A 25250-nucleotide genomic window follows, 5' to 3' on the forward strand; every position below is an offset into this window, starting at 1 on the left:
CTTACATGTGAATTTAGCCATTCTGGATGGAGCTCACTAATTGCCTCACAGTGTCTCAGACAGCCATGTTTTTCAAAGGAGTTAGTTCACACATTCAGTATGCAGACATCACAGACCCTTCTAGCCCTTATGCTTCAGAGATAAGTGTAAGGTTGTCGGGTAAGATCTCAGAACTCAGAGCTGGGTGGGCAGAGAATCAGAAACCAGGAATCCATTTTTCCTGCTAAGCTACACCATTGCACAGCTCAAAGCCAAGCTCCATTGCAGCAGTGGACGATGACATATGACATCATCATTGAATGTTGGAAGATGACCTGCCCCTCTGCACAGCAAACTAACGGGTTCACACTGTGGTGCAGACCCCTAACAGGGAATACTGGTCTCATCACATATCCAGCTTTCAGAATTTAGATTTTTCTTGGATGATTTTAGGTCACACATGCACAAACTTTACCTACAAAGAACTCATATTAATTTAAGCTTTCTGTTCTTCTCCAACACATAGCATGGATTTACTCCAGAGTAATTCAAACAAAGAGGATCACCATGAGGAACCAGCAGTTCCTGGATCATCCATCTTAGCACACCACTGCCATAACCACTCAAAGGCCCATGAGCACAGAAAGAGAGAGCAACATCAAGCCAAGTACAAACTCTGTGCAGCGTTGGTTATCTGCCTCATCTTTGTGATAGCTGAAATCATAGGTGAGAGTTCACAACGTCTTTCTGTTGGGGTGCTCCTGTGTTAAACTATACTTGAGACATATAAACACACATATACATCATGTAGAGTTTTGTCATCAAGATATCGGTTACATTTAGTTGCTCTTCTGAACTTTTTAATATGATCATAAGAAAGTTGCTTGACTAGGACAAAACTGATGTAGTCCACCATTCTGCTTTCAGGTTCTTAATTTATCCTGAGATAATAACCTTTTATTTCGTTTGCACATTCAAAATCAGAGGCTACACCAAGCAATAGCAATCCTGGCCCCTGTGATGCCTGAGGCCAGGACCGTAAAATGCCGCCCCAGGCCTAAAAACGTCACTTTTGGTTTTCAGAAAAAAGCCATAAATGACTATTTTTGCCTTCTGAGGGCCAGACACATTGTGCCACCTCCCTGGCCCCCACTAGGCCTATTGAGGCCTCCAGAAAGCCTAAAAAAAAGTCACTTCTGTTTTTTGTTGAAGACCAGAAGTGATGTTTTTAGGCCTTCCGGAGGCATCAGAAGGCCTTAAGGCCCTATAAAGGGGTCTTAAGGGGGGGGGAATGGCTGCAGGGGAGGGGATCATGGTTCTGCCCCCCACTGGGTGGTACCTGGGGCATTTGTCTCCCTGATTCCCTCCAGGTACGCCAGTGACACCAAGTCTGTTTCCTGGCATCTAATGGACTGAGGTAGTTGCCTCAGGTGCCCACTAGGTATTGCTTGACCCACTTGCACTGCCACCACCAGGCATTCTACAAGGTCAAGGAGGTGTCAGTTGGTGCCCTGACTTAGGTGTTGGACAGTCTTGAATCCTGCCAGTTGGAAAGCCCAATTCTATCCCCTGACAGTCTGCATGATATAGCAGCGCCAGCAGAGAGTATGCTTGGGGGGGGGGCAGGGGTCAACCAGACAGCCCAGGACAAGTAAGTAAAAATCATTTTTAGTAACCTTCCTATAAGCTGCCTGGCCATCAATTGGTCTTCGAACTGTGCCCTGGCATACATGTGAGAAGCCGGGGGGGCGGGGTGCCAGTCCAGGAAAAAGGGAATTGGATCTTAGCATGCACCACTGTCACTGAGATCCCCTCCCTCCCACCCACGAATCTCCCCTGGCTCATACTGCTACCTGCCCTGATTCTCCAACATACCTCCCCTGCCGTAACCTTACCTACTCCAGTGCAAGCTGAGTGAGCGGGTGGTGCATGTATGGAGCCTACAGCCACTTGCTCCAATGGCCCAAAATGCACCACACATGGCAACGCGTTGCCGTAGGCCCTAGACAGGGCCTTAAGACTGTTGTGCAGATATGCACTCAATTAATTTGGTACAGAATGAATGTACCTTGTGAATATTGTTGCTTGCAGTCTTTACTGGGAACTGTGCAACTTTAACAAACTCCTATGAACAGCAACATTAAATTGAGAAATAGGAAATAAATCCCAGCCTTATTTGGGAAATAAACAAGTATTTTGGATGGACTGATGATGTGTTAACAAAATAATGGTCTGTTTTTTAGAAAGATCATTGCTTTATAAATCATTTTAATTTCTACAGTGACAGCTAAAGTAGCACGTTTGAGAGCTCTTTTGTGGGAGATCTTTTAGCTCTGATAAGCCAATCAATTACTCTGGCTACAGGTGCCAGTCCCTGGAAATTATTGCAGTTGTGAATCATATATTAATTTTTTATAAATCAGACTAGTGTTTGTTGGAAGATTGACCACCAAGCGACTAGCAGTTCCTACTGCTGTATTAGTATTCAAAGCAATAAACTGTCACTGTGAGAAATGCTTACTCACAAGAGCAGTAGCGTAGCTAGAGGGGGTGCAAAGCACAAAGGTTTGCAGGGAACCTCGCCACAGTGTTCAAGGGGCCCCTCCTCTTCAGAGCCATTCCAGGGAGTGCGAGCAAAATGCATATGCCTCTGTTTTGCTCCCACACCACCTGGAATAGCTCCATAGGAGAGGAAGAGTGGTTCCTTGCACGTTGCAGTGAGGCCCCTGCAAGACTTAGTGCTCTGCACCCCCTCTAGCTATGCCACAGCACAGAGCCATTTCTCAGGAGCATCATTATAAAGCATTAGGGTTTCGATTCTACAAGAATTCCTTTTGAGAGCAGTGAGAGAACTAGTTATCTTTTTCATCGCTCTTATGGACAAATGCAAGGAATATAGTGTACTTTAATGACTAAGCTCCACCCCTTTGTGTTACACAGTGGGTGTCAATGTGGCCTTTGCTTCCCACATGACCCAGAATTTCTCCAGTTATCCCAGCAGTGCAGGAAGGAGTCACACAGCCATGTATTCCTTGCTGCCAATGTAATGTAAGAAGTTCAGGCGCATGAACTTAAGGAAGGAAATAGCCTTGTTCAAATTCCATGTCAGTCATAACCTGGTTACCTGCCTCTCCTCCTCCCATTTCTGGCTAAGTTAATGCTAACTTCCTGCCTTCATTTCATTTTCCCACACCATGCCATTTCTTAACAAATGTTTCAAGTTCTACAAAAGGATTTTGCAGAGCATGGATGACTGAAGCCCCATCACCCCACTAGTCTCTGCTAGAATAGATTCTCCAATTCCCCAGTGGTCTGAAAGCTCCCCAGTGGTTTGAAAACATAGCATTGCTAAAGCTAAGCAGATCAATGCCTGATGGGTGGCTAGATGGAAATCTGCTTAGGAATCTGATGTATACTGCCTCAATGGCCCAATATGATCCTCTCAGTGTGATGGTAGATCTTGCGGGTGGCCATCAACCAAGCTGCTTTGACAATGGGTAAGTCCAGCGCTGGCAGCAATAGGCAACAGACCGTCTGCCAGAGCAGGTAAGGTGGTGGTGGTGGTGGGGGCAGATTGAGGCAGGTTGGGGAAAGGTCAAAGGTGGATCTCTGCAGAAGTGGCATCCACAAGATCTAGAACCCCTGGCCCGACACTCCCCCATTGGATCTAGATTTAGGTCAGCAAATTACAGAAAAAAAAACAGATTTAGGCCAGCAAAATAGCTGGCATAGATCTGACTAAAGGCTGAATCCTATCCGCACTTTATTGGAAGTAAATCTCATTGAACACAATGGGACTTACCTCTGAGTAGTCATGCTTAGGATTGGGTTGTAAGCCCATTGGAGACCAGGGAGTAGCAGAGGAGGTAAGTAAAAATGTATAATAAAAACATAAATATTTGAACAACAAATTGTGAAGGGTAAGTAAAATTTTGCCAATAAGTATAACAATCACAAATTGTGCATTTGGGGCACAAAATATGGTATGTTCTCTATGTGTGTGTACATATGCAAAATATGTCCAACTCCGGAATATGAATATAGAGCCTACTGTCACAGGTGAAAAGAACACTGGCCTCAGATATGATATACAAAGTCCAGACGCAAGCATCATATACAGGAAAGGCATTGAGTATGATATCCAAGTGGACTTTTGGAATATACCTGAAAAACATGGATGCTGCAAAGTTAATTACCACCTCTGGGTAGATACATGTAGGTTTCAAGCAATGGGAAGATGACTATCACTCCATGCCCTGTGCGCAGATTGAGTGACTATTGTGGTTCCTTTGACCCAGGGGGCCAAATTGCAGGAAGTCTCGCCGTGTTCATGGATGCAGCTCATGTTTTGGTTGACTTGATGAGTTTCCTGATCAGCATCTTTTCTCTATGGCTGTCATCAAAATCACCCAGCAAGAGATTAACATATGGATGGCACAGAGCAGGTATACCAACTTATGGTGCAAGAGGACCAGGCAAATTAGGAACTGTTCTTATTCATAAGGCTAATGAATGGGCAGTTGAGATTAGTACAGTCAGTTCTCTTTAGCTTTGAATTTGCTATTTGCAAATTTGCTTATCTATGGGGTAGGGCAGAATTGCCTCCCACCTCTTATTTTTTGCAACTCTGTTCTTGTTATCTGTTAATACTGTGCTGCTGCCACATCAAACGGGCATTGGTATTGGAGCATCTGTGTCCACTTCCAGACCTGCCTGACCATCTTGGGCACCATCTCGGGGACTCCAGCTGAACTTTCACAACCCTGGCTATGATGAGAGGCTGATGATGAGAAGTCTCTGGAAGGCTACCTCAGGGCTGCTGTGGGGCTGGGACAAGCCAAGGGAAGGTGTCAAGAGACAGGTGGAGGAGGAGGACAGGTGAAGCAGCCCCCTTCCCACTGTTGGTCTGAGGCCTCATTGTTTGGCCAGTAACCTTCAACAAGTCAAGGAATAGTCATCACCCTTGCCACAACCTTTAATGGGTCTCATGGGATATCCAACATAACGGAGAGAGCACCAGATGTTGGAGACGCAGAGGAGCCCTTGCTATCACCCAGCCCCACAGACTTTAAGTTAAGATTCAGGTTCATAAAGTTCATATAGTGTATGGTAAAAAGAATCCCCTGAAACCTAACCCCATTTTCCCCATAGGCTCAATGATTTGGTATCCGCTCATTCGGTATCCACTAGGTCTTCCAGGAACCAAACCCTAGCAGATAACGAGAACTGACTGTATATGGTTCCATTCTCATGCCCAACTTATCAGAGTGGTGAGGTTCCATGATCTAAACTAGGTTCCTGCTTCCTTTGAAGGGGAGTGCACTGGAGACATCCAGTGTGTCAGTAAAGCTTTACAGGTCATGCCTCGTTATCAGTGGGGGTTTGTTTCCCCAAATCTCCATGGTTGCAAAAGGTGCAGATGACCAAATCAGAACCAGAAATTACTTTTTTTTTCCTGGAAGTGATGTAAATGTCCCTTTAAAAACATGCAAACAAGGGAAAAACAAGAGAAAAGATCCCCATCCCTCACATGCCAAGCTGGAGGGCTATTTCCAGATTTTGCTGATTCCCCTCTCCCCCTCCCTTGATCCTGCATCCCCACCAAAGTAGCTGCCCAGCACCTCACAGGACAGCCACCTTGGTTCCATCAACGTCACAAGCTGTCCTCAGCTCAAAAGTTTAAAGTCCCACCCCCAGTGGTGCTGCTCAGAAGCAATTGGCTGAGAGCAGCCACTCTCCTTGGCTGCTGGAGTTATACTAAAATAAAAGCTCCTTTAAGAACATTTAGCCAAGGAAAAAGTTTCCGCTTCCTCCGTGTTGTCTGGTGAGAGTGCACATTAATTCTCCTTATGCTCTACTTGTATGTTGGCATTTAAACCAAATTTTACAAAGACATCTAAAGCAGGGGTTGGCAACCTTTTCAGGCAAAGGGACTGGATGTTTAGGGATGACATCATCGTGTCATTACCAAAGATCCAGGTTGCTGAGCTCCCAGAAGCGGCTGCGTGGACCTTGGCTTGGGAAGTGAGCCATCTGCCCCAATTTGCTGCATGCTAGACAGGGCATGGCAGAGTAGTCTGCCCAGGCTCGCAGAGACTCCACAAGCCTGAGGAGGTGGCTCTGCGTGCACTGTCCAGCATGCAGTAAATTGGGCAGGAGACTTTGCCTCCAAAGCTGAGCTCTTCACAGGCCAGATGACTTTGGGTGGTGGGCTGAACCCAGCCCATGGACTGAAGGTTGCCAAGCCCTTACCTAAAGCTTTCTGAGATCTCTTCTTCAATGGATGTCACACCCAGGCAGTGCTGTCTCTTGGAGTTTTCTCCACTCAAGGAAGTGGGCAGTATGTCACAACATTGCTGTGAGCACTTTGGACCTTCTTTGGGGAAAAGCAGGATTTTTTAAATAAAATAAATACATGTGATCTTCCTGGAAAACAATAACTGGCCTGTGTTACCCAAACTGTTCCATATTATGTTGCTATTGTTATTTCAATAATGAGTTTTGGAACAAGCTGAATTAGAAGCATCTCTTCTGGAATTAAATTGCTATGTGGTATTTAATCCAGGCATGATCCAGCCAAAATTATTAAGCACTTTGGACTTCCTTGAATGAACAATTGTTCAGTATGTGCTTAACCTTCCAATTAAGATCAAAGGAGCCCCAAAGCATTTGACTGGGACTGTCATTCTTTTTGTTTTGCATATGTTAATATGCATTTGGTTTTTTTAAAATTGTTTTACATCATCTTGGATGCTTCTTGTTTTGGAAACAGAACCAATAGTTAGATCATTCTCTTTAAATCAAAATGTACAAACAAGCTCCAAACTAGATGAGACAATGGAGATGCGAGAATGCATCTTTGCTCGCCTTAAACTTTTGCAAACAGCAGTCACAGGAATGGGGTGGTCCATATTAGGTCAACGGGGAGCAAGAATTTAACCATTTCCCCATACCATTTCCTGATGCAAATTGCCCAACCCAAAAGTTCTATTTTGCCATGTTATGAAAAATATGCAGTTGGCCCTCAGTATCAGTGGCGAATCAGTTCCTGGACTCCCCTCAGATCCCAATATTTGCCAATAATGGAATCTGAGAAGGCAGTGTGCAGCCTTCCCCGTGTCTCAGAACACCTCCTGGATGCAATGGGAAGGCACTTCCCATCACGTCTGGGAGGTCACGCAAGGCCCTCCAGTGTGGGTCTGTCAGCATCTTCGTTGGATGAAATCTGCAGGTACCAAATCTGCAGTTAAAGGGGGCCCTCTGTACATTCACACAGGTGAACAATTCTGGGAGATAGTTCCAGAAATTTGCATCTCCCAGGCCTTACTCGAACCTGCTGCCTCTTGGAGATCTGGAATGTTATTGGGGTGAATGGATTGTAGCCTCATCCTAGAGTTAGCAGCTATGAGCAATATAGCTAACTTCCATGACTAATGAGTAGGGATGTTTGTTTCCAGTGAGTAAGACAGGTTTCCAGCCTATGTCTTACTGAACAGAACAGGCTTACTTCTGAGTAAAATAAATAACACTATTTTCAAACACCTCTACGAATGGGCTGCGGTACTCACCCCTGTGACACTGTGATCTTCGTTAACACCCTGTATCAATAGACCAGTTCAATTGTTATGGCTTTCCCCAAAGAAGCCTGGAGGGAGTCATGACAATTGAACTGGTCTAAGGGTCTGATCCTACCCAACTTTCCAGCGCTGTTGCAGCCATGACAACAGGGTATGTGCTACATCCTGCAGTGATGGGACAATCATGGAGATCTTTTCAAAGTAAGAGAATGTTTGTTCCCTTACCTCAGGGCTGCATCAGCACTGGAAAGTTGCATGGGATTGAGCCCTATATCTGATACAGGAATGTATATTTTGATTGACATGGCAATTTGTTATTTGGAGACGGTGCTGAGAATGTTCTGTTAGAACAGCAGTTCTCAAATATTTTGACCTCTGGAGCCCTTTATTTTCCCTGAGACTCTAAATGCAGTCTCAGGAAGCCCTGCTGGTGTCAGAACGAGTTATTCACTCATTCCATTGAATGCAGGTACAACCTGTGTACTGAATGCATAGGTTATTGTTTTTAAACCAGACAGTTATTCACATGGAAATGTTTACCCGTGTAGAGACTGCTATCCCCACTTCAGTACATCATAATGTGTCAGCAATCCTAAGGAGTTCCATTCTTGTGTTGTATTAACAGTTCCCAGGGCTTACTAGAGAAAGAGAACAAGTTCCATTAATGAAACCATTAATGAGTTTAAGTCCATAGTGCAGCTATTTTCAATCATTTTCATCACATGGCACACTGACAAGGCACTAAAATTGTCAAGGCACACCATTAGTTTTTTGACAATTGACAAGACGCTGCTTGGGGGGGGGGGCTCACATCCCCCGATGGCTCTACTAATAAATGACCCTCCCCAAACTCCTGTGGACCATTCATGGCACACCAATGTGCCATGGCACGGTGGTTGAAAACGGCTGCCATAGTGTACGTACTTTTTACATCTACATGTTTCAGGGAATAGTAGTAGTTTTTCATTAACATGACTATATATTTTAGGGAGTTACACCTAACAATTATTTGAACCGCTAGAAATTCTTGGAACTTTCCTGTCAATTATCATCATTTGGGTGTTGGCCGGAGTGTTGACATACTTAGCCATCATGAGGCTCCTGCATTCACGATATGAAATTGATGCTATGGTGATGCTCATTACATCTGGCTGCGCAGTAATAGCCAACATCATGTAAGTTGCCCTTTAGTCTTAAAAAAAAAAAAAGCTGTGTCAATAAAAATGTGATGTTTACAATCAACAACGATCTTTTAAAATAATTTGTCTAATGATTTTTGTGCTTATGTGCTGAATGCTTCTGTAGTGGCAGGGCATAGCCTCAAAGGAATGGAGCTGTCCTGAAATAACTTGATAAAATAAAATAAGTGGCTGAAAGCTGAGAATGAGTTTATACTTTATAAACATTGGATGGTTACTCAGAACCAATTCATATGACCCAAATCCAGTGCGCTAGGATGTGAAAATGAATTATAGCTGGCCACAGGACAAAATAACCTTTGGAAGATCTACCTTGCAGCTAATTTTATGTGCATGATGAGGTCAGTAGGAAAAAATGCTGACATAGACCTACCCATGAGATGGAGCATACCCCATGCCACACAATCAGCTGTAACAAGCATTGTATTCATTACAAATATAGGGCCAGCTTTGGATATGTGAGTCGTTAAAGAGTGGTCATTAAAGAGATGCAAAGAAACAGACTTGCTTGAAGGGTAGAGTTGAGAACACCAAGTTGGGGAATGGGGAAAAGACAGTGTCCAGTGAAGACCAGATTAAAGGCCCATTTCTCTCCCCCCCCCCCCCCGTTGATTTAGGCATACTAAAACAGTCCACACTGCACCCTATGGGAGGGAGAAGTCCAGAAGGTCTCCTCTGGGTAAGGGAAAATTTGTTCCCTTACCCAAGTGTAAATTTTCACGGCACAGACCTGCACTAGTAAAAACGCGGGTGCAGGTTAACATGGACCTAGGCCTCGGGATCGGGTTTGGGAAGGGGGCTATGATTTAGCATCTACTGCTGCCGCCAAATCTTTCCAGAGCTAATCCATCACCATACCTTTGTCTTTCCCCCAACCCATCGCTGCCCTGTGCTTCCCTCCCCATCCTGTCTTCCCCACTGACTTCCTTTCATCACTGGGGTTGTCGCTTTGCATGGCATGGCTGCTGCCTTCCTGCTGGCTCGCAAGCAGCACACACCTTTGTGCACTGTTGGTGTGCCTTTTGTGACATGTCACAAAGCAGTAGCCACTAGTGGAACACGAGTTCCGTCAGCAATACTGGCCCATAGGATTGGGCTGTTAAGTGTTGACTGATGGACAAAAATAATAATCAATACATATAGATAATATTGATTATTATAGTTGTGCTAAAAGCAATATTTATGTAACACCATTTATGTACAATGTGCTTTACAGAGTTTCATATGTAAAAAAAGAAGGGACAGGTCTCTGTCTAAAGGAGCTTACAGTTTAAATTTGTATAAGTTTGTATAAATTTGTAAAATTGGATATGGATAAGGCAACAGGGAAGAGAGAGGAAGGAAAGATAAGGGTAGCATTGAATTAATTCAGTTGCATCTACTTAAGATCAACTACAGTTGTGGATGATGATGGAGGTTAAACCAAAGGGGTAATCAGAGCCATCCCATTGCCTGAGAGCCCAATCCTATCCAATTTTCCAGCACCGATGCAGCCTCAATGCATCCCTGGGTGTCATGGAAAAGGAGAGAGAGCTGAGGGAGGGCAGCAAGTGAGAGAGATGTAGCCCCTTCTATTAACACCCCCATCAGCACTGGAAAGTTGGACAGGAGTGGACCTTCTGGCACTGACCTACAGCCGCATCCCCTGAAGTATCAAGCAAGTGCTATTACAACATGATTTTACCAGCTATGTCAATAATTTTCTGGAAAAGCAAAGGAGTGAGAGATGGATGATCTTGCTGTTGTGTTTCATGCAGATTAATTCTGACGCTGCACCAGGCAGGATCTGGAAAGTTTCACCGCACCCAGCCCACCACTGATCAAAGCTCAGGTCTTGAACCCAAACTAACCTCAGCCAACACCGGCGTCAGAGCAGCTTTTGTCCATGCCGTTGGCGATCTGTCTCCGAGCATTAGTGTGCTCATTAGTGCGCTCATAATATTCTTTAAGGTCAGTTGTACTTACTCACCTTCATAGCAATTAAGGATGCCACTTTTTCGATAGATGCATTGTATACAGTGCCCCTGTCCTCAGGTGATGACGGTTCCACTTCTCACAATTAAAGGGGCTGTTGAAAGCATGACAGATTCTGCTTTTTGTAAACATTAACTTTGGAAGAAAGATTTCTCTTCACTCCCCCTTTCCTTCTTTGAACTTTTCTTTTTCCTTTTTTCCTCCTTTAATAAGCATAAGGCTCCGGCCCAGAGCCATCACTGGAGGCAGTGGAGTGTGAGGCGATGACATCACGACATCATGATGTCACTTCTGTGTTTGATTCCTAGAGGGAAGCACAGGCGGTGGCAGCAACCCCGCAATGTGGCTATCTCCTTCATTTCTTCTCCTTTGGAAGCTCTCGTTGAGCCTCCAAAGAATGGAGAGGGTGTCCAGATCACAGTGTCACCATCTCCGCCAGCACTTCCTCCTCCTGTTTCAGTGCCCCGCCCCTTCTCCTTTAGAGGTTCAATGAGGTTCAAGGCAGCTGGACTGGGGGGGTCACTGCTGTCGCCAGTGCCACCTCTTTGGATGGGTTTGTGCGCCCCCTTAGCATAGTGCTGGGGGCAGGTACTCCTCATGCTCTGCCCTTGTTACACCTCTGCTCCCACTCCACATGTTATTTTGTGAACTACTTTTCCTTTCCTCCTTCCAGAGGCTTGACTAAGAGACAGTTTACACATATGAGCAATTGATAACTAGGGGTTTAGGGGTACTTGGAAAAATCTGCTGCCTGAAGTGCTTGCTTTGTGCTGGGAGGTGACCATCTCTGTTTAATGACAAGTCCAGGCTTGGCATCACTCATGGGCCAAGGGCAGCCCATAAATAAAGAGCAGCTGAGCCAATATTCAACCTTACCCATCTGATGACCAAAAATATCCTTTCTTCCTCCTTGTAATTTGATTCAAGTGTGAAAATTGCCAGGAACACATAGGGTGTATGCCACATTGTTTCCTGTAGATTGCCTTTCAAGTGAGAGGCAGTGTGTTAGACTGCTTTAGTCAACTATGAGTCCACTGGCTGGTGAAGCTGGCCTCCTGCCCATGTGCTCTACCCTAGTTGACCTGCCTGCCAAGTCAGCTGATGACTACGAATGCAGAGTCGATGGGATGAAGCATCTTAGTTTAATAAAGAGTGCCATAGGTGTGTCTTACTATATGAGGCAAAGTGGATGGTCTCCTTTCCCACAGCCTGTCCTATAAAAACTGCACTTTATTCACAGGATTCACTCAGGGTTGTTGTTCCTATTGTGATTGTTGTGTGTATGCAAGCATCTCATGTTAAACTAGGTTATCACATCCTTGAAATACCTACCACCACTACTGAGGACAGAGGGGAAAGCAGATGGAACATTGGCATAAGAACATAAGAACAGTCCTGCTGAATGAGGCCATAGGCCCACCTAGTCCAGCTTCCTGCATCTCACAGTGGCCCACCAGCTGCCTCAGGGAGCGCACAATAACAGACTTGCTTCCTGGTGCCTTCCCTTGCATCTGGCATTCTGAGGTAACCCACTTCTAAAATCAGGAGGTTGCACATACACATCATGGCTTGTAACCCAGGATGGACTTTTCCTCCAAAAATTTGTCCAATCACCTTTTAAAGGAAATTAGGCCAGATGCCATCACCACATCCTATGGCAAGGAGTTCCACAGACTAACTACAAACAGCCCTAGAATGCGGGTTCCAGCTTAGTGAGCCTTTGTTAAATTTGGTTTACCCTCTTAAAAAACTGGGGTAACAACTGGGTTGACAAGTACTGTACAGTTCATTTTGGGTTAGGACAAACAATTTTCAAAAACTAGAACTTGTAACCGAAACAATGTTTGAACAATGTTTGTCCTTTTCTCTAGCCAGAATACAAAATGGCTGATCCAATCTGCACATTTGTGTTTGCCATATATGTTCTGGGGACCACCATCACTATTTTACGGGATATTTTTCAGGTGTTAATGGAAGGTAAGATGTCTTGTATTTAGAGCAAATCTTTCTCTGAAGTTTAACTACAGGAACCCCCTCCATATCTGTGAATGGGGGGATATGCCCCCCCATGCACCCATTAAACTACCTTAGTTTTTGTGTAGTCGTGCTAGAGGCACAGGTGTTGTTTGCTTTAACAAAGTAAGTAACAAAGGAAGTTACTTTGTAACTTCCTTGCTGAACTAAAGCTGCAGGCAAGCAGCCTGCACTGCAGAGCAGGGCTGCTGGAACCCTGACCAGGGGGCTGGAACCAGAGTTCCAATGAATCCGTCTGCCTGGTGAGTGGATCTTACTGTTCCACCCAGGAACCACCCAATCTTACTGTTCCACCCAGGTGCCACGTGTAGTCCTCCATGAACAGGGCCATTCTGGGCAGTCACATCTGCAGGGATGTCCTGTGGTGTGACCTTCTGGGACACTGGGCTGCAGACATGACTACCCAGAGCATCCCTGTCCCTGATCATGGAGGACTACATGTAGCACCTGGGTGGAACGGAAAGATGCGGTCCAAACAGGGACCACTTTTCCATTGCACAGCGGTGGCGCGTTTGGCCACAACTGCTCTAGAAGGAGACTAACCAAACATTAACAGGAACTTCCTGTTAACATTCAGTCAGTCTCTCTCTAGAGTGCAGGCTGGTTGCTTGCAGTCACATTCTTCAGCAAGGAATTTGCTTGGTTAAAGCAAGAAAATATACTATGTGAATTGAGTGTTCTTGGAGATCCATTTACATGGTTAAATTGCATAAATCCTCCTCCATTTTTGGGATGGGAAAATTGGCCCTATACACATATAGGCTTCTGACCATATATGTATCATATGCCTATACGTATATAGGGCCAATTTTGTACATGGTGGCTGGAGGTGCAGGCACCAATTTTTACACTATGGGAAGAGGATAGTAGGGCCAAGTAAGTATGTGAACCAGCTCAGAGACAACTCAAATCTATTAATATGGGTACAGATAACTATTTAACTGTAAGGGATTTATTTAAAGGCATCCCCCTCCCCTTTTCTATAGGGACACCAAAGGGATTTAGCTATGACTCAGTGAAAGAGAGAATTCTAGTAATGGACAAAGTGAAGAATGTCCACAACCTACATCTTTGGTCTTTAACGATGACCCAGCATGTTATATCAGCTCACATTGTCACAGGTCAGTACATCTCTGTAAAAAGAGAATCAGTCCACATTCAGACAACTTCTTGTGAAAGCATTATATATGAGATTATGCTCATTTGCTTGTTTATTTGAAAAGGAGATGCAACAACAAAAAAATCTTACTGGCACTGATGGCAATTCAAAGCGTAATATTTGCTGGAAGTAAGTCCCATGAAATCAATGGGAGTCACTTCTGAGAACTTGTGTCATGCTGTGACATAGACTGTGAGCTGGGAGTTGTTGGTTCAAATCTTCCCTAGCCAAGAGGTGGCCTCACCCAGAGGTCTTACGCAAGTCATTGTTCTCTGAGCCTCAGTACTCTGATTTGCAATATGGAGAACTACGTATAATACAGACCTGGAAAAAGTAACAGTGGCATATACCTGAAAAGCAAAATTCTACCTGGAAGTCATTAGTTTTTGCAAACAAAAACAAATTTTCATTATACATCAAACTATAATTGCATAGAAAATAATGCAAATGTGCACTGCAACCATTAATTCCTTTGTGTTCATCACCTACAGTGGATACCGTGGACAAGCAGCAAACCTTGAAAGACATCACTGCAGCTCTGTTTGATATTTATGGTTTCCACACAGTCACCCTTCAGATAGAACCTGAAGCAGACCAGAAACCAAACTGTGTCTTCTGTCAAGACCCAAGAGACTGAGGTTATCAGGTTGTACTAAAAACCCATCCTTTGGTGGGCTGACAATTAGATCTTTGCTGGTTCCAAGTCCTGTTTGATAGCTTAGCTCTTATACCTTCTCACCCCTGCCCAGAAAACACATATGAAAACCCTTTTAAAAATGTATAATTCCAGGAAGTCTACATTGTCTGCCTCCATATGCTCCCACAGCAAATACCTTACCAAAAAAGCCTGCAATTTGATTGCTTGGAAAATGTTGTTTCCAGGCAATAACAGCAGCACTACTTCAGAGAATGATGTCTTGCTTCTCAGTACCTGGCATATGCAGTAGATCCTCATTTAAAAGGGGGGAAAGGGGAGACATGGTTGACTCAAACCTGTGGATTGCCTTTTCCCATTTTCAAAGTTTATCCTAGATGAAAGCAGAGATCAAGTAAAAACAGAAACACTGTAGGAACTAAGATTCAGCTAGATCTGTGAAAAGTATATGCTCATAGCTGTATGAAGAGAGTTCTGCCCAGGGAGCCCTCTGGCTAGCTTGATCTCCTGAGCCTTTGGCAGCTGATTCAGTCTACCAAGTTTTTTTGCATTCAGCTATGTGTCCAAAAAGGAAAGAGGGGGGAGCAGGAAGGAACTAAGTGTGCTAACTACTAGGTATTACTGCCCTGGATCAGTGTGTGGTCACTGAGAGCCCCACTTTTGATCCTGACAGATGCCAATGGATGCTAAAACTGAAAAGAGTGCAGGGCTCAGTAGCTCTCTCCTAACCATCAACTGAGTTGCATGTTTGGTTTTTGGAAACTGAAGACAGTTCCTGAAGAAGGTGGTCAATGTTTATTCTGCTCTTCCTCTAAGGATCTCATTGTGGCATAGGCTGTTCTTTCACTCTTTCATAGTCACAGCATCCCTGTGAGGTAGGTAGGGCTGGTGGTTTGAGGCCAACTGGCTGTCACCCCTGGGAACTTTCTGCCTAGGTAGGAATTTGAATCCAAGTTTAGAAAGTGCGCTGGTTTTCTCTTGCACTGACAGAATCTGTTTCAGCAGTCTAAGCCTGTTTTTTTCTTCTGCCTATGAAAGACTCAGGAGTCCTTGCAGTGATTCTTTTGGCTTCTTCCTCAAGTATGTCCCTAACAAGTTTCCCCTAAGGTATGGTATCCTAGACGAATACTTCTTGGACAGTTCTGAGCACTTCCTTTGCTTTTATGAATCCAACACAATTGGATTAGGACCTCAATTGAAAAGCCAAGCTACTAGTATCGCAGAAATGACTACAAATCATGACTCCCACTGCCTGCTTAGCAGAACTTATAAGGAATTACATCTCCCTGCCCAATATTAAATCTTATATTTATCATGGAGTCTGAATTAAACAGGTCAGTTGCTTGGGCAGAGAAGTTTCCTCTACGATGCCAAAAATTTCCTTTTACAAAAAATAAGTTTCTCAGTTTGGTACAGTTATTTTGTTACTCTCCCAGTGTTAGGAGCAGTTCTGAACTTATTCCTACTCAAATGTATAGGAAAACAGCTACTTGATTTACCTTTAGGCTCAGCAACTTCTCAAAGCTGTGTCCATGCTGCCTTTTGTAGACAGTTTCTGGACACATGCAACAGGTATGGAGGGCTAATTTAGAACTTAGAAGTCCTGAGTTCAAATGCTGACTCTGCTGTGAAATCCATGACTTGTTCTAGTCACTGCCCGAAACAGTGGAGGATAAAAGGGAGAATTATTGAGAGGCAGTCCATGTATGACACCTTGAGATCCTTGAAGGAAAGGCAGACTATAAGTGGACTCAGGTTGCAGTCCTATCCATACTTACCAGGGAGTAAACACCATTGGTTATAATGGGATTTCTGAATAGACATGCATAAGATCGGGCTCTCAATTAAAGCCTATTAGAGCTAAGCCTGGTCTGTTCCCTATGACAATCTCCAACTTGCAAAGCCAGCATCTCCTTTGATTGTAGTGAGCATTCTCTAAAATCTTAGCACCACGTGTGTTCACTCACACAAATACCCCCCCCCCAAACTTCCCTGGAGAGAGTCTGAAAGTCTAGTTGCCACTGTTTGAATGGTCCTTCCCAGATCACATACACATCTCTTATTTGATTTCAAATGGTGAGAAGGTCTGAAGCAGGGCCTTGGAGAAGGCCTTAAGTCATTTCTGCCCAACGTTGCATATATGCATCAGAGACCAAATGTGTACACCTATGGGCCGGGCAAAAATGGGTTAAAGTACAGGTCGACCGAAGTAGGAGCAGGTGCTTCTTTAAGTATCCTAGACCAAGGCAGTTTAGGACTTGGGAGAACAGAATCCTATCACACTTGACCAAATGCTGAGAGTAGACCATAGTGATGTAGTTCAGTGGGTTGGTGAGGAACAGAAGGCCAGAGGCAGGAAAAACAGGATGGTCCCCAGATGAGGGCAACAAAGGAGAGAGGCAGGAGACATAGTTAAGGATGGACCAGGGTCAGAGAGTGGGTGAGACGAACAAAGCAGAGGGCAGCTGCAGAGGATACACTGCAGGCTGATAAGGAGGTATCAGAGACAGCAAGGCAGTCTGTGTTTCTGTTCCAACACGTTACTTAGGCTTCAAGCTGGCTTGGTGGTCAGGGCCTGGTGTGTCACCCATCGGGCTAAGGATCCACCGACTGTGCTCAAAATTGCATCACAGGTTATGGGGTGCTCCAGAGAGGTCTAATATAGCCTGACCAGCTGACAGGCCAGTGGGTAAGTAGCACAGGAGATAAGGTGCCAGAGACTGGCACACATAGGGCGCAATCCTAACCCCTTACGTCAGTGCTTTCCAGCACTGACTTAAGGGCAATGCAGCTCTGAGGTAAGGGAACAAACATTCTCTTACTTTGAGGAGGTCTCTGTGAGTGACACCCAAATGCAGGATGCAGTACATGTTCTATTGGCACCACTATGCCAGCGCTGGAAAGTACTGACGTAAGGGTTTAGGATTGCACCCATAGTCTCTTTCAAATCCTTTATAATTTAATATGGTAAAATGGACACCTGGACAAATGAACCTGATCCTGGAAACTAACATGTGGTATATTTCCTATATTGGGTAGGGGGAGAGAATTCATTTTGCTGGAACCTGGAACGGCTCTGAAAGGGAGGAGGAGGGGCCACTTGCAAGCATGATGAGACTCCCTGCAAAACCTAATGCTCCGCACCCCCTCTAGCTACGCCACTGGGAAGACCAGCCCTGCTACAATCTCAGGATGAATTAGCAATTAAAATAGCTGCTATGCTTTCATGGCAGCACTGAAAAGGGGGACAAAATATGGTATTTTATAGCTATTTCTTCACACACTAGCTGTAGCTCTGATGTAGTTTTTACACTGTGACTTATAAACTTTCAAGTGCAGTTGAAGATGATTTATCTAATCTATATGATACAGTTAGAACATTCTGCTGTAAAAATATGAGCTATTGATCTCGGGAGATTCTAATTTAGATTAGTTTATGTGAGGAAAAAAAGAGTAATAAACTGAAACACTCTGCCCAGATCACACTCTGAATGGCTTATCAGGGAGTTAAAAATAGTCTCACCAAGCTGCTCTTCACAGACTATTTCAGGTTAGGGTGCGAGAAATTGTGTGTGTGCATGCGTGCGTGCGTGCCTGCGTGTGTGTGTGTTTCATTTCAGTTTTACCCTGCACCCCCCAATAAAGACACAGGCAAGGGCATATGATACAAAGGGCCACTTTATTAACTATTTAATTACACCATAAATTGCAACAAGGCTGAACAACTAGGTCTTGCGGGTTCTACATGGAGTAAACGGAGCTGCCCGTCTACCTCCCCCTGTAACAATATGGGCAACCACACCTGACTCCAGGCTGTGTCGGTACAAGCCTGCCGCCCCCTTCATTGTCAGGCTAGCTTAGGCCACCGGAGCGAATCCATGATGCGCCTTTGCCACCAGGTCGAGGTTCATCCAGCACAGGAATGCCAGCATGAGCAAGTGTGGAGTCTACCCAGCCCTTGCCACCCTGTGGTGTACACTGAGATAATCCTACCCAAAACCTACACAATACCTGCCTAAAGTTACCAGTGAGACCTATCAACATCCACTCTGCCCCTAACTCCACAGTCTGGGGTAGGCGAAAAAACCACCAACCATTATGCCAATCAGGCCGATGGCAAAATATTCCTACCCTGCGACCAGCTAACCTCAGACTCCCAAAGGGAGGGTGGGTGGGGGATCACTGCCTGGTCCCGACTGGGCGGGCTTCTCCGTGCAGCAGCATGTGGCCCTGATCCACTGTGCCCCCAGCCAATACGCTGCAAGGGCTGGCCCCTCCTGTGCCTCCCCGACACAGGCCCAATGCCTTGTGGGGTTTTATCTTGAAGGCAGTGAGCGGCATCAGGTGGTTTTGCCCATGTGGAGGATGCTGCACGCTGCTCCCCGACGCAGGCCATGTGTGGTAGCCCCCGAGCCTCGTGCGGGAGCAGGGCAAACACTGGTGGCGCGTTAATTCACGTGCCACTGGAATTATTTTCTAGACCATATTTATCTTGCCTTTCATTAAAAAAAATCCAGTTCAGCCCTAAAACATTTTAACAATTTAAACCACAATAGCAAAATATCAAATAAGTGTTTTCATAAGTTATATCAATCCAAGTGGTTAAAGGTGGAGCTTGAAGACAGGGTTATGCTGTGAAAGTTGACAATTCAGTAAAGGGACCTAGAATATTCCCGAGGGGGTCAGGTCTCCAGGGCTCTTTTTCTGAACATCCGTAGCCCCCACGGCTACAGCCCTGCACTGCTGGTGGAGAAGGATACCAGATGAGAGCTAAGGTGTTATTTAATTACTGGTTTGTGAGCCACTTTGAAGACCCATACAGGTGGAAAAGCAGGATGCAAGTGTTTTAGATAAAGACAAATGTCATGGATAGATGTGGACAGTCTGTCTAGAAAAGGACATTGGCACACTGAGCTGCTCCTACATGAAAATGAATGGTGAAGTCTGCATGTTCTGTCTTGTGCATCAGAGCACAAGAAGGGTTCTGCCAATCCTATATGTCAACTCAGAAGTATGTCCCATTATATTCAGTAGGGTTTACTCTATATCTGCAGCATCCTATGCTGCATATCTGTGAAGGCCTTTATAGCCCATTAATGCCACCTTAGTCCTGAGGTGACTTAAGCGCTCTGTTCCACCCGCCACTCCCATCAGTAGAAAGATTTTGCTGGCTGGAGAATACAGAAGTGGAACATTCCAAATATAGTCAAGGACAACTCACCTGTCGTCCAGAGGGAACCCTACATTCCCTCACAATTAATCTGCCCTGCCTATCCAGTGTCATGTCATTCCAAGAAGCGCTCTTGCTGGTGCCAGTGGATTACTGTTTCCCAGCATTCAGATCGTTAACTATAGTCTGGTAATTCCACAGGCGCCAATAACAAGGGCATCATTTAATTATGTGAAGCCTCCTTTCTTCGTTATATTTTTGTACCACCAAAAAGGATGATATCTGTATTTATATATCTGTTTTTCAAAACATAACATAAGAACATAAGAACAGCCCCACTGGATCAGGCCATAGGCCCATCTAGTCCAGCTTCCTGTATCTCACAACGGCCCCACAAAATGCCCCAATGAGCACACCAGATAACAAGAGACCTCATCCTGGTGCCCTCCCTTGCATCTGGCCTTCTGACATAGCCCATTTCTAAAATCAGGAGGTTGCGCATACACATCATGGCTTGTACCCCGTAACGGATTTTTCCTCCAGAAACTTGTCCAATCCCTTTTTAAAGGCATCCAGGCCAGATGTCGTCATGTGTATTTTCCCCTAAAAACGTGTATTTTTTCCCTAATTTTATAAATAATTATTGTGTTCTTAGGTTATAATTATTTTATAAATAAAATTATTGTTTTGTAATAATTTTTTTCTGGGCACAGATAATGAAAATGTTTTATAATATGAGTTACACAGAATTACCAACCTGTAGTTGGCTTTACACACACGCACGCACGCGCATACACAAGCTCCCTGTTAATAGGAAACTAGAATGCCAGGGAGAATCACCCTGTTTCTTGAACTTTAGTTTTCTATGTGAAAGGAGCACATTTTTGAATAAATTTCAAATAAATGGCACATGTTTGCCACCTCCATGAGAACTATACCACAATTGTTTCATAGGTATTGTTTGGATAGTTACCGAGATATCATGACTGAGCATATAACTAGTCCCACTAGTCCCACTATTGTGTCAGTTTGAATTGTCTGCTGATTTTCTTTCTTTCAAATAAAACCCTGCCCTTTCCCCAATAATCCCAGTGGTAATAGAGTCCTCTGTTCGTTGAACATATGAAGATGCTTTCTGCTGAGTCAGAATACACAGAGGACCCAATCCTATCCAATTTTCCGGTGCTGGTGCAGCCATGCCAATGAGGCGTGCAGTGCATCTGGTGGTGTGGAGATAGTCACAGAGGTCTCCTCAAGGTATGGGAACATTTGTTCCCTTATCTTGAAGCTGCATTGCATTTGCACCAGTGCTGGAAAGTTGGATAGGATTGAGCCCTCACTCAGTGCACTTGACAGCACTGATTGGCAATGGTTTTCCAGGGTTTCCAGCAGTATATAAATACTGTTAATAATTAATAATAATTGCTGAGAGGGCTCTTTCTCAGGCCCTACCTGGGGATGTCAGGAATCTAATCCAAGACCTTCCACGTGCAAAGCATGTGTTCTGTCGCAGAGCTCTCGCCCGTCTCACCCCCTTCCCCTTGGGAGCAGAAGAGGAGAAAATCAGCCAGTGCAAAGCCAGGAGCAGGACTTAACTTGATTCAGGCTATTTCCGATTCAATATTTCTGATTGACAATCAATTGATGGTGCAGTGCACTTGCCCTAATCAATGCAGTCTAAGCTATTGTGCTGGAATTCACTCCAAAGCTGTGGAAATCGAGGGAGAATCTGCACAAAACGCCAGCCCTGTGACTAAGAATAGGTTTGCTAAAAGGTTGATCAAGAATCCAGTGGTGTTCCTGGGGGTGGGCGGGGTTACAAGTGACCCCAGGCTGCCTGAGCCTTTGCCTCTGCTCTGGAGACATTGTGAGGATCAGGGAGGCTGCATGTGGCCTTCCTGGCCCTCAGAAGGCCTTCTAAGGCCTCTGGAGGGCCTTTAAACCTCACTTTCGAAAACTGGAAGTGACATTTAAAGGCCATTTCGATGGCTGGGAAGGCTGCAAGCAGGAAGGCCTCAATGGATCTTTATTGGGTTAGATTCCAGTGATCTTAGCTATCTGGTATGAGCCCAGCAGGTGTTTGTATTTTAGACATTTTGCACTTGCATTCTCTGAATCAATAAGCCACAGAAAAATTACGTGATGCTTCTCAACAAGGAAATGTCAGAGCAATTGTTAAACTTGGGAATCCAGATTCTGTCTCGTTTTAATTATTGGCTTCTATTTGTGTCCGTGTTTCTATTTTGTCTTGCTTTTTCTTCATGCAAATGCCAACCACTGTAATTATTTATTCATCACGGCTTGAGCTGAGGCTAATGGAAATCCAGTTGGAATTTGACAAAGGACAGATAGGAAGCAGATTAGCTACTAAGACAATAAATGTTTGTTTCTCAGCCTCAAAGGAAACAAAAGAAAGGCTCAGGCAGAGAATAAACAAAAAGCCACCCCTCCAGTACCAAATAATTATGACGTCTCTGAACTGCTTAGCTGTGCACCTTCAAAGACTTTCTAAGATGCTCATCACTTAGCAGGGCAAATATCTCCCTTGGGGGTCTTGCTGGAAAAGTTTTCATGCCAAGAGCCTGATGAGGAAAGTTGCAACTAAATCATTGCTTCATATTTTGACATTTTGATCTCAATAACGTGCTCCCTTCAGAGAATTCTCATAAGTTTTCTTATGCCAGCACATTTCCTGGTTCCTGCTAAGCTACATAAATACTGTCATGTGCCCCCCCCCCCCCCATTTCTCTGAGTACTGAAAAGTTCCAGCACTCTGTTATCTGGGTTTGGCTTCCTGGAGGAATGGCCATTGGCAGCTTAGCGTATCTTTGCATCAGATTCCCAGAAAGATACTCCTTTGTCTGAAAGTGCCATCTAGTCCTGGCTGGCATGTCCACGAAGCAGATGATGCAACTTGCATTGAGTCTCGAGTGGTGGGGGGAAGTGGCAGTCTTGGGGTGTCCTTTGTCTGTTGCTACCTCCCTCTAGCCTGCCACACACTTCCTGATTTAGTATTTAAAGCAATAGTTCTCAAACGTTTTAGCACTGGGGCCCACTTCTTAGAATGGTAATTTGTCAGGACTCACTAGAAGTGATGACAATGGCATAGCTAAGGGGGTGCAGGGGGTAGCAGTTGCACCGGGCATCAAGCTTTAGGGGGGCAACATGCCGAGCTTGACACTAGTGACCAAAATTGTGAAAATCTTGGTATGTATGATTAATACCATCATGTTATATATCACTGGAAAGGTAATTTAATGCAGAATGCAATGAAACAAACTGCATTGGAATATTTGTATTATATCAAAAGTTATGGCCAATTAACCAGAAAATGAAAACACGACAGTCTTGTGGAACAAAAAGTGGATTTGATTAACTCAAAACTGACCTATGAGACTGATTGTTCTGAGTGCTAATGAGGTGTTATTATGATACAGCATAGAACCAATAACTTTTTATTTATTTACTTAATTAATTAAATTTGTTTTTGTCATGGAGGGTGAGCTACAAAATCTTCTTTGACCCCAGGCAGCAGATAGATACCTTAGCTATGCCACTGACCTGGGTGAGGCAGCAGAGCAAGTGGGTGTGAGCTGCTGGGGGGAGCAGGTGGGTTCCAATTTTCACTTTTAAAAAAGCCCGGGTGTGACATCACTTCCGGTTGTGACATCACTTTGGGGCAACATTTTGAGCTTGGCACTGGGCTACACGATCATTAGCTACACCACTGAGTGATCGCATTAACCTGGAAGTGATGTCATGCCTAGAAGTGACATCACCAAGCAGGAAAATTTTTAACACCCTCCAAACAACAAAATCAAATCTAAGTAAGTGAAATTAAGTAAGTAAATTAAAAGTTTCAATAAGTATAAGTTCAAAAATTCATTTAAAATAAAGAACCCTCTTAACCCACCAGCAGTAGCTGATCTGTTTAAAAAAAATTCCCCAAACATCCCAAAAGCTGCAATCCTATCCACACTAATCCAGACGAAAGCCCCATTGACTATCATTGTTAAAAGCATATGCATAGTAGCCTGTTAAAAGTACAAGTCTATAACATTTGCAGTCAGATACCATGGTAGCATCAAGTCTAATATATGAAAAATAAAATACACATTGAAATGAATGGGGACCCACCTGAAATTGGCTCATGACCCACCTACTGGGTCCCAACCCAGTTTGAGAAACACTGATTTAAAGGGATTGTGTGAGGAAGGAGTGAGATGGGTCAATAGGAAAGCAGATTGCTTCTCTCCCTGTGCCCTTAAAACCCTCTGGACAGTGGTGGGTCCCTATTCACTCACCTCCTCTTTCTTCATGCAGCTCCTTAAAATGAAACAGGAACTGCAGGGCATGCTGGGGATCCAGTGGTACACCTAGTGCTACTGCTCCTTGGAGTCAGACTTGGCTGCTTGAAGCCATGGGTAAACTTTGCCTTGGGGTCTTCTGGGAGAGACTCTGCCAGCATTTGAGTGCTGCGTAGACCAGGGTGCTGCCTCGAGATTCTCCACAGTGAAGGCCAGATTTTCCCAGCATTGAAGAGATAGGCGTGCTGGCATCCCCTTAAATTGAACTGGGCACTGGGTAGGGCTGAAAACGTTACTGGTTTTGGAGGGGGGGTATTATTGCAGGCAGGCTACAGAGGAAATTCACTTGGTGGACCAGGGCTGGCTTCTGCTTATTTAATTACTTGTTTTACTTTAATTATTTATACTTATTTATTTAATTTGCCTGATGACATCTATTGCCTGATGACACTTCCACTATGACATCACTTCTGGTGGGTCTTGGACAGATTGTCATTCTAAACAGTGGGTTCCAGTGCTAAAAGTTTGAGAACTGCTGCAATAAGGTATTAGTAAGTTGACACCCTGGGGGGGCGGGTGTGACACCACTAGTGACCAAAATTACTAAAATCACAGTTTGGAGGAATAATACCAGCATGTTATGTATCAATCAATGCATAATTTCATGCAGAATGTGTTCTATCTTTGTTCTATCAAACGGTACAGCCCAAAAAACCAATGGGGGCGGAGTGATGGTACATCACCACGCCCACCACCTGGGGTGTTGCCCCGCCCACTGCATGGGGGGGGTGACACGCTGGCATCCCGCACCAGGTGACGCGAACCTTAGTGACGCCACTGCCACCGCACTCCAGTTTTGCTCTCCCCACATTCAGTGGTGACAGTAACTTCTGAAGAGGGCTAGATGCAACACTTTTAATAGTGTTGTTGCTCACATATTCTGCAATGGGTAATGAAGTGTATTGTAATCATTTGATACACATGCATGTGTGAACCAGCCCGTAAAGTATAATTTAATTGGAAAGTGTGTGTGTGTGTGTGTGTGTGTGTGTGAGAGAGAGAGAGAGAGAGAGAGAGAGAGAGAGAGAGAATCAGACCTGTCTCTTGTTCAGTCAAGGATGCAGAGAGCTGAAAGGGAAGTAAGAATGAAAGCAGATCTGTAGCCCACAGATGTTTTACCTACTGACTTGAGTGAA

The 25250-nt window shown here is 44.6% G+C and overlaps 1 protein-coding gene across 1 annotated transcript; it reads left to right on the forward strand.

The window, feature by feature from the left end:
• The first annotated feature begins 506 nt into the window (after positions 1 to 506).
• On the forward strand, positions 507 to 14559 carry SLC30A8 (solute carrier family 30 member 8). Its single transcript, XM_066623324.1, has 7 exons — positions 507 to 705; positions 4278 to 4424; positions 8578 to 8731; positions 10513 to 10705; positions 12601 to 12706; positions 13750 to 13884; positions 14414 to 14559. The coding sequence occupies exons 1-7, from the start codon at positions 507 to 509 to the stop codon at positions 14557 to 14559; spliced, it is 1080 nt and encodes a 359-aa protein (XP_066479421.1).
• Positions 14560 to 25250: the final 10691 nt, after the last annotated feature.

The sequence above is a fragment of the Tiliqua scincoides genome, chromosome 4 (genome assembly GCF_035046505.1).
Source record: "Tiliqua scincoides isolate rTilSci1 chromosome 4, rTilSci1.hap2, whole genome shotgun sequence".
In the NCBI taxonomy this organism is placed as follows: Eukaryota; Metazoa; Chordata; class Lepidosauria; order Squamata; family Scincidae; genus Tiliqua; species Tiliqua scincoides.

Coding starts and splice junctions, on each gene's coding strand:
- SLC30A8 (XM_066623324.1), top strand. CDS start 507: ATGGATTTACTCCAGAGTAATTCAAACAAAGAGGATCACCATGAGGAA. Junction 706..4,277: donor TGTGATAGCTGAAATCATAG/GTGAGAGTTCAC, acceptor CCTTTGACCCAG/GGGGCCAAATTGCAGGAAGT. Junction 4,425..8,577: donor ATATGGATGGCACAGAGCAG/GTATACCAACTT, acceptor TTGAACCGCTAG/AAATTCTTGGAACTTTCCTG.